Source organism: Stegastes partitus, unplaced genomic scaffold, assembly GCF_000690725.1.
Source record: "Stegastes partitus isolate 25-593 unplaced genomic scaffold, Stegastes_partitus-1.0.2 Scaffold1035, whole genome shotgun sequence".
NCBI lineage: Eukaryota > Metazoa > Chordata > Actinopteri > Pomacentridae > Stegastes > Stegastes partitus.
In genome coordinates this window covers 197,317-207,183 of record NW_007578766.1, presented here as the reverse complement: position 1 = coordinate 207,183, position 9,867 = coordinate 197,317, and the positions used below count along the sequence as shown (strand labels likewise).

At 43.8% G+C, this 9,867-nt stretch overlaps 1 protein-coding gene across 1 annotated transcript in view; it reads right to left on the bottom strand.

The window, feature by feature from the left end:
• Positions 1-290: 290 nt before the first annotated feature.
• plekhm2 (pleckstrin homology domain containing, family M (with RUN domain) member 2) overlaps positions 291-9,867 on the bottom strand; it is a 19,517-nt gene continuing 9,940 nt past the window's right edge. Inside the window, exons 12-20 of the mRNA XM_008295270.1 lie at positions 9,224-9,288; positions 8,291-8,379; positions 7,891-8,023; positions 7,407-7,597; positions 5,768-5,833; positions 5,529-5,688; positions 4,004-4,183; positions 3,055-3,171; positions 291-2,915 (exon numbers count right to left, since the gene is read on the bottom strand). Of these exons, the coding sequence (XP_008293492.1) occupies positions 2,778-2,915; positions 3,055-3,171; positions 4,004-4,183; positions 5,529-5,688; positions 5,768-5,833; positions 7,407-7,597; positions 7,891-8,023; positions 8,291-8,379; positions 9,224-9,288 (1,139 nt within the window). The 3' untranslated portion in view covers positions 291-2,777. The remainder of the gene's footprint in view (positions 2,916-3,054; positions 3,172-4,003; positions 4,184-5,528; positions 5,689-5,767; positions 5,834-7,406; positions 7,598-7,890; positions 8,024-8,290; positions 8,380-9,223; positions 9,289-9,867) is intronic.

Genomic DNA, 9,867 nt, shown 5'->3' with positions numbered 1-9,867 from the left:
CCACCTTGCAGCCCGTAAGGAATTGAAATGGGTAATTTCAGAGTTATGAGAAGTGATAAACAACAACTCGGCCTCCAAAGAGAGACCAACATTTGACATACTTTACGCTACGACAGACAGAAAGACCATGATGAGTTTTCCTACGCTGCTCTCTTACCTGTGAGTCTCCTGCCCCTGCTCTAACATATCTGCCCTCAGGTTTCCACCTCAGCATTTCCCTGGTTTGACCTACAACAGAAACGCCTTCGTTATAACCACACCAGCACATGAAGTCACCACAGGACAGGAGCCAAAGTTTCATGTCGGTTTATTCAGTTACACCGTCCAAGTCACATGTTCATTACCTGTATGAGCAGTATAAAACCTTCAGGACATGCACGTCTCTATGTGGGAGTTACTTTTGATTAGTGCTTCATTTACAATTGGATAAACTTGCTAAACATAATACAAATATTACATGCAGTAAACATTTATGGACAAAAATCAAAAAGCACTTCTTTGACAACGCATCATTTAAAAGATGTCACCCACCATTGGCCAGCAATGTCCCACATCCACAACCCCACTCAAAGGCTGACTTTCTCTTTATATACACGTCAACGGGAACAGCTCTAACTTCTCACTGATAATCCAAGTAACAGTTCAAGTAAGTCCAACTATTGCAATCTCCCAGGTCAGAAACACCTAAAGTAATCCACTGGGGGAGGAGAGGATTTCTCTGCATCCTATTTTGGAACCCACTGAATTATTAAAGGATTTCTTCCATCAGACCTTTTCCACTTTTCCACAGACACTTGATATCAATTTGCAGCCTTCTCTCTCTCTCTCTCTCTCTCTGTGCAAAACAACTCCATGATGCTGCACCGAACACGGGAGGAACAAACAAAAAGTTAAACTGAGAAAAATACTGTAATATTAGACACAAAACAAAAAAACCAAAGCAGACACGGTGAGTCTTAAGGTTTTGGATGTGAAGTACCTTTTTCACCTGAGATTAGAGTTCTTTGTTAAAGAACAGAAGATGATGGAGACCGAGTGGCACTTAGAAAGGCTTAAAGCACTGATTAATGCTGACACGAGAGCAACACGGCGTCACTGTAAAAGACACGCACATCCGTGATGTGCTGCATGTATATGGCTGGGTCGATTCTGGTGCATATTCAACACTCAAGCTTTGGTACAACATACCAAAACAGTCAGCTTAATCAGCAGCATGTGATAGAGAGTCCACTGGCTCTGAACACACCCAGGCCTACTTACAGCACACGCTCGTCCCTTACGAGGAAACCAGAAACTTATACTGTGATTGTTTAAGAGTTCCAACGCAGTCGGCCAAATCGTCCAGTGTAAGGCGTTTACTAAAAGCAAAACATAGTCCTCCGTTTGTTTTAAATGAATCGGCAATTTCAGCTCAGCAAGGCAACATTGTCATTGCAAAAAACACAAAACAAGAAAATCAGCACACGTTTCTTAGCCTTGCAACGAGAGCAGGTCCACTCTGATCAGGATTAATATTACTGCAGCACATGCATTACTGTGTACTAACAAAGGATTCAGTCGTAGGAACTGAAGACAGCCTATTAGTTGAAAGGCTCTAAGCTGAGAGACAAAGGATTTTTAAAGCCTCACACATGGTCCTGCACCACCATATGATGTTCAGATCCAGAGCAGACAGATCTTACTGCCACCAACCACTGGTGCAAAATGAAAACGAGAAGCCAAGACGACTCTCAGTGAATGATTCTTCACACCGAACTTAATTCTTCATTGAAAACTTTCATTATCGGGGAAATCCTCACCTGCTGATACAGTCAAGACAAACCGAATAATTTAGTAACAACTGTTCCCACCTTCTCTAAAAAGAAAGAAAACTAAACAGCACGTGTTAACAAACAGCCACAAATGGTACCACTTAAAAAAAAAACAATGTGCAAGTCTGCATGGAAACCTCCACTCATCTCTGCAAAGTGGAGAAAAAGGCAAGTCTGTTGCATTTCCTGATAGATCTCAGATAGACATTACAGGCATGTTATGTAACAGTGCAAGTGTTAAACATCCAGATATACTTCAGATCCTCGTCCTCTCGAGCTAATGTACAACGTGTACGTGAGAATACTTCAGTGTAGAGGTATGTGCCCTCAGACAAACCACAACCGAACACATCAGTGATTGTGCAATGACACTGTACAGGGATGTACGTTTGCACGTCTATAATTCAGGTTCAGTAGAACTCTTGTTAGAAAGCAAGGAGCGACTTCTATCTTTACACAGTTGTGCGAGCAGAGAGCACGTGAACTTCTCCACGTAAGTAATGATTCCCCTCGATATACTTTGCATATGTCTTTGTGTGGAGACGCTCCTGGTTCTCCTCGTCCTCCCCACTCGCATCGTTTTCAGGCCCGTCTGTTTATATCGCAAGGGTCACGGTTAAGCAACATTTAACATCTCGTGGTGCATATTTGTTCTACATTGCTGCTAGTCAGAATCTCTACCAAAGGAATTACGACGATGTACTGCCCGGATCAAATAAAATACATTCTGCTAGAAATTCATTCATTTAGTTTCATTTAATTTCAGCGTCTCACTGTTCTATCATTGAGACATGATGTGCCACATGAGGTGCTACTTTAGCGGGACGTTTCTCTGACAGAAACATTTCAGAATCAACAGTACATCTGATTGGTTTATCTCTTTCAGCAGTAGCACAGACTATTACATCCTTTCTGACGCTCTTGTCTCGGGGGCTACACACAGATCGGTGTATGTGTGTGTGTCCGTCAGCACCACGGTTCGCGCTGGGCTCTGCCTCGAGCCAGACTGTCTGCTCGCTGCCAGGCGCTCTTCATCAGCTCCAGGGCCTCGCCGCAGCGCTTCTGCACGGCCACGTCGGACACCTCTCTGTGGGGAAGGTCCACCTGTGTGCAGGAGGGTTCGTTTACATGGACAGCAGTCGAGTGGCTGTTGCGCTACAGTCATGCGCGCTCATATTGTAGGACAGTAAGTATTGCAACCTGACAGTATTCTTCCTGAAGCTCATCATAATAACAGTCAAACCTGGAAAATGGCTCTCCATGCGCTGTCCAATGCCTGCAGCAGTCGATCCCTCTCTTCACACCCGCTGAAGTACAAGACCCACGGAGGGAGGAACTGGGCCCGATCTGCTGCAAACTCCTACGAACAAAACAGAAAATCAAAGCTGGGAAAAAGGCTTAAATTTAAAGGTGCAAATTAACAAGAGAATCACTGTCATGTTAAATAGTAAGAGCATGAGACAATGGACATCCCAGCACCTTAAGAGCAGTCTACACACAGACTAGTGCATCGTATGCATGTCTTGTATGCAAATGAGGGTCTGGGAACATGCTAGACTCAAATTTACATTAATTCAGGAGATGCTGCTAGAAGAGCCTGCTAGGATTCATGTTTATAGATAATCAATTAATATGCATTAACTTGCTAATGACTCATAATAACATCTCTAAAAGTTTCTTACATTCATAAACAGCACATAACAACCTCTGGATAGGGCAGTGTTCTGTATGTCTATCTAAAAATAGCCAGAGGTATGCTACTGTGTACTTTATTATTAGTCTGAGGACGGTCTTTCTCAACTGTTTCTGTCATCAACCTGTAGTGACTCTATGGCCCTTATGATCACATCCTGCACTTATTATTCAAACAGAACCTTAAGTATTTAGACAGCAGCTGAAAAAACTCTGGTGGAAAAGTTAATACACAACAGCTGTAAACAACTTAAATACACATTTAATCCACTTTTAATGTCTTCAGTTGCATTGATGACAACATCATTTCTTATGACGTATACTGAGCATCTGCAAGAAACATCTTTCATGATGACTTCTGATCACATCTCATCTGTAGGTTGCAGTACAGCCACCAAATAGCACAACACAGATGAATCTTATTGACAAAAAGTCCAAAATCAGTGCATAAATACAGCAGGACTAGCAGCAGCAGCAGAAGTTACCAGGAGGTCACTTACAATAACGCAGTACTCCTTGTCAGCCTCCAGGCTGACGGTGGTGACGTCACATATATCAGCGCTGCCCAGAGAACGGAAGAAGCTCGTCTGGCAGTCCTGATGGCACGTTAGCAGTTTCTTGTCCGTCACCACGAGGCAACATGGGATGCACGGCGTTGGGGCCAAACCCTGAGGGATGACCTGCAAAGTAAGGCGGGCGTAGCTTCATTATAGCTTGGCTAACAACAGGGGACTTATATCAACCCTGATTAACATTAGACGTAAAATAACTTCTAAAAACAAAACCCTGATGTCTCTTGCATGTTAGAAACATCCGCAAGTGTCGCAACAACTTCCTAATGAGCTTTTACACCAAAGAACACAGTCTGTATAGCCAGCGCTAAGCATGCTAAGAGTTATTGTTTGTCCTTCAGAGGATGGTCATGTCTCGTTGAGAGCTGTAATGTCCTATTTGATGACTTTCCCTTTTTTTCTTTTTTGGCCTTTGTGCCTTCATTTGATAGTGCAGTGAGAGAGAGAGGCAGGAAAGCAGGGGAGAAGAATGGGGGGAGGACGTGTGGGAAAGGGTCATGAGTGGGATTCAAACTCATGACCTCCACATCGGGACCGTAGCGCTGTACATGGGACGCCGGCTCAACCAGGTGAGCTATAGCGGCGCCCCTGACTTTCCCATTTAAGCTTGGACCAAATGCAACAATGCACGGGGTACTATAATGAGTATGGGGTACTCTACAAGAAAAACATCTGCTGTAGTTTCATTATTATCGACATTTAGAACTAATTTGTGTTTTTGGTGAACCGTATGCACACCAATGAAAAGGTGGTGTGACACATGCAATATTAGAAATAGCAAACAAGTAGTGGGCAAGTCCTTGGGATATACTAAGCCAGGGGTCTCAAACTCGTGGCCCGTGGGCCAATTGAGGCCCACCGGATGATATTTTGTGACCCCCTACTTCACATCAAAGTTTGGTCCGCGCGTTTTTCTCACACGCACCTACGCGAGTCGTTGCCCTGGACGTTTTATATTTCAGTATATATAACTGTTATATCAGTTGTGGGCTACCAAGGCTCAGGCTCGTAACAGCAATGCGAAGTAGCAACGCTAGTCACTTGAAACGTGATTCAGGAGTGTCACCAAGTGGAGGGAACATACATCCTGTCACCCAGTGCAAATGCGTCTTTTTCTATCTGTGTGAGAAGCTCTTCTGCATCATGAACTTTAATAAGTCAAAGTACAGGTCCTAACTTACTGATGAGCATCTTCAAACCATACTGAGGGTCTCAGTTGCTTCCTCCCTCAAGCCAGATGTGGCTCAGCTGTGTAGGAGGAAGGAGTAGGCAGAAGAAGCCTATGTTCTGAAGAATGTCCATGTTCTGAATTGTTATTAATAAAGATTGAGACGATTGGATCAGTTGTACATTTTTGGGGGGGAATACTTGATGCAGTCCAGCCTCACCCAGACTCTCCCTCCAGCGGCCCCCCTGTAAGGTGAGTTTTAGCCCCCTGAGGCTCTTTCCTTACCCCTTTGGAGACAGACTGGCAGAGCAGCTGCATCCAGTCGGCCATGTCCTGCTCATTGCTGGCGCTGAGGACCAGCGGGGGGCGCTCCGTCTGGATGACTTGAAAGGCGTGTTGGCGCTCCATGCTGTTGGAGCGACGGCAGCCTCCACAGTGCTCTCCTCTGTCGAGAAACAAAGACACATCAGCACCAGTTTGAGGATTTCACTGACATCTGAACAGTAGAAGTCACATCATCTTACCCCATAGTGATCGACAGCACGGGCGTCACATCCGTTCTCTCTGCATACAAATACAGAATCCCATTACTGCAGGAGAAGAAAGCACATATTTATGTTCATACAGTCACAAGACACATCACATACATGCATGTGATTACATACATATGTTGTTTTAACACAAGACCTGCAGCAATGCTCATGTCAGTGACACACCTGCTTCAAACTATTCTGGTCTGGACTTGTTGGGTCTGTTAATTAACATGTGTTTGACAGATAGATCAGATTTCCTCACTGTGGGCTGATTACAGGTACAATATGTTTATGGAAACAGTTCAAGCACGGCTGGAAGAAGACAAAACCCCAAACCTGTCTGTAGTGAAAAGACAAAACAAAAGCTGAATCTCTTTGATCCAGTATTTTATATAAATTCAACAACCTGGAATCCACGTGTACAGCTTTTTTCCAAGGTGTTACTAAAACTGAGAACTGATTGCTCTGAATTATTTACAGCTAGTTTCTAAACTTGTCTCCTGCTCTGTGTGAACACAGCCTGCAGTTCAGCTGAAAAGCTCCAAGAGCTGCTGTCACATGACTGTCAGTCACCGCTGAGGCACTAAAAGCTCAACAGCTGCACATAAGAGCACACGAGTTTAGTTTCTTATAGACTTGGTGCAAACAGTTTATTTTATTGGTGATTTAAAAAAAGAGAGAGATGCAGAATTAAGGGACTGGGATAATATATGATTTTTAGGCTTAGATTTGACCAAAGTCACACATGATGAGGTCCAGGGCTCAAAGATCCAACAACTCTTTCTTTTTTACAGCTTCTGGCTGATAAATGAGGCATTTTTTACTTTCCAGTGGGTTTTGGGGTTCAGTGGGTTAATATATTATTTTAATCAGTTTTAGATATCACTCGTACTACTGCATTAGGCAAAGCTATTGTAATTCAACCCTCCAGTTTATGTCATACATTGTGTACCTCTGGACATACGAGCAGAAAATCTGCACGAAACAGAACTCAAGCTTTCAACATGTCAGGCAGCAGCAGATGCTGAAAGGACTCTAACAAGTGTGATGAAGGAAGTGAGCTGAGGATGTTGTGGTAAATGTGGTAAATCCACTCTGAACTGCTTTTCAAGATTGCGTTATGTCACTCCTAAATGTGATGGCTATCATGAATATAATATAATATAACATGAATGCTACTTTTTTTTTGTGTGTGTTTTCTGTTTCTGTTTCTTTCCTACAGTTTGCACTGGGTGTTCCCAGTTATTTCTGCACTGACTGTACACTTTTCTTGGAGCTGTTGTGACGGTGAACTCTCCCCACTGTGGGATCAATAAAGTTTATCTTTATCTTGCTAAGGGAAGTGGTGACCCTTGTTACGACACACTGTTGGAAGGTTAAGGTCAGATTAAAAGAAACGATATCAGCTAAAAGGCGTAGGGCAGAGTGGGGTAACATGAGCCAGGTTTTACTTGAGGTGTCTCTACGGTGGGGGCCTGACAGTAACGTCTAAAACCAAAACATGTATATTAGGGCTGGACCCAAATGACCAACTTCTCCTGTGGTTTTCTAGAAACACGGAGCGTCTCAGCTAACCCACAGGCTCGTCTTACCCCACTCGCCTCTACTGATGTGGGCAACCAGTCCCTACCTGAGAACGAGGTAGCAGCTCTTCCACAGCTCTTTGCCCAGGTATGTGGTTCCTGCCCTGTACTGCAGAGTCCCTTCTTTTGTGCTGGAAAGTACTCCGGAGTTGGGCGGGCCACCTTGGGGCGACACACTGACGTCCAAAGGATCTTCCCAGTGAACCAGTGAATAGAGCTGAATGGACACTTCGGACACCTGGAGGAACAGGTAAGTGTCAGTTAAATATGAAACGAGTGTGTTAAAGCAGTGACTCCCATGTTTCTCTAATATTACGTTGGGGGGCTGCAAGGTGGCGCGGTGGTTAGCACCATCGCCTCGCAGCTAGAAGGTTGGTGCAGTCGGTGCAGTTTTGAGCCCATGTTGAATGCATCAATATGCATTTAACTTGGGCTGTAACCCGTAAACTTTTTAATCCTGCCCATGAAACTATTGGATAATTAGTCTGTTCATTCAGATCAGAGCTGCGACAGTGCATGACATCACTTTACCTCACAGTGAGACTCCTGGGAGACGAACTTGGTGAGAGCCAGCTTTTCCATGGTGGCGTCAGTCAGCACGGACGGATAGGGAGGCTCGCGGCAACCTTTCACCATGGCCGACTTGAGAACAGACAGGAACCAGCTACAAGAGAAACAGTACAATGAAGGCCAGGAGATGATGCTACAACTGGATGAAAACACCTCCTATTATGAATATGATGCTGACTGAACTCATGACTGAGCCCCCACTCCTTTACAGATCAGTGGATTCCTGACATGCCAGAAGGCTTTGTGTGCATTCTGTGTGTTTGGTTTAAACACACAATAACAGTGGATGAAAATTAATCTTGGATGTGTCAGATCCAGTGATGGGAGAGTATCAAGAAACATGAGACGCAGTTACACTCACGAAGTCAGTGACGCATCAGCTGTGTCCAGCAGGAACTTTCTTCGTCTGTTGGTGCAAACCACCGTTACTGTCTGGCTGTCAAGGCCCACCTAGAGGAAAACAACATTGCAGAAACTAAACTAACATGTTCTCCATCACCCCAACCATCACGTCTCACAGTGTGTGGAATGTATAGGACATAAAATAAATCAAGTCAAGGCGATGGACCACTACGCAACGCAAACATACAACTAAATAAACACTCTCAACCTCACAGAGGCGTTGGAAAAAATAGTTTAAAATGCAGGTATGACTCCGTTTATAACGCTGAAAATGTAAAACCAGAAAGTATTATGAACTTTCCGATGGTCTTGAAACTACTCGTCTGCCATTCAGGCAAAAAACGTACCAGAATCTCAGCTTAAAAATCGCTTTATTCTCTCAAAAATGTACAAAAACAAACTGTGTGCACCAGTAAGAGACAAAATAATAATTCTGCTCAACTCAGCTCAATAAAAATTCCAGTAATAGTTATACCTGTGGTTTTAAAGATGTTTTTATGAGCAACATAAACAAAAAAATTCAACTAGTGATTTTTCCTTTTTAACCTTTGTGGCAGTAAAACTTTGTCATACAGCACAAAAGACTTTTTAAAGTTCTCTCCTCTTAAAGCCATGGTGGTTTAGTTTCCATAGAGCTGCAGGATTTTATACTGCAGGAAGCATTTGCCTACAGAGAGGAGCAGTTTCTGGGCGTTTTTTTAACTTCTGTCACATTTTTTGAGTTGAGAGAGTTAATTTAATTTAATTCAATTTAATGATAATAGTTTTTACAACATCAAGGAACTTAACAAGACCTCTTCTACACTTAACATGAAGAATGAAGACGTGTATTTAAAACAGCAGCAGCCTAAATGAGAGAAAACGCCAAAATATCTCCGTGCAGGAAACTTACTGAGAGATAGTCCAGCTCATTGTAAGAAACGGCGTCTTCCACTGTGTAGGGCTTCTCTGCTGCACCTGTCGAGTGACACAAAGACACACAGTGAGCATACGCTGATGTATTTTCTGGAGTGTTCTGTCAGTCTTATGTGACTGATGTAGCATCATTACAAGGACAGAAACTCAGATGTGTTCAGATTATTTATGGGTGTTGCTGCTACCAACAGTGAGGCAAACTTTCATTCCCTAAATTCACAAAAAATACAAGATTAAAGGTACATTTCCCTTTGCAAAGATGTGCTATGACACCATCCCTCTGTAGCTGGGTGCTGGACTTCCTCTCTGACAGACCTCAGTCGGTCAGAGTTGGGCGCCGGTCATATGTGCTGAGTCAAAGCTTTGCTCCCTCTTCACATATGACCGTGAACATCAGCAGTATTTAGTCTGCTGACGACACCACAGTCACACGAATGATCACCGCCAACTTGTACAGAGGTGCAGTGGAGGGTGTGCTCACCAGCGCTACCACTGTGTGGCATGGGAGCAGGAAGGGCCTCCAATGTGTAATTAAAACTGCACAAAACATCTGTGGAGTGGCCTTCCCATCGCTGCAGGACGTCTACACCAGCAGGGTCATCAGGAGAGCCCACAACATCA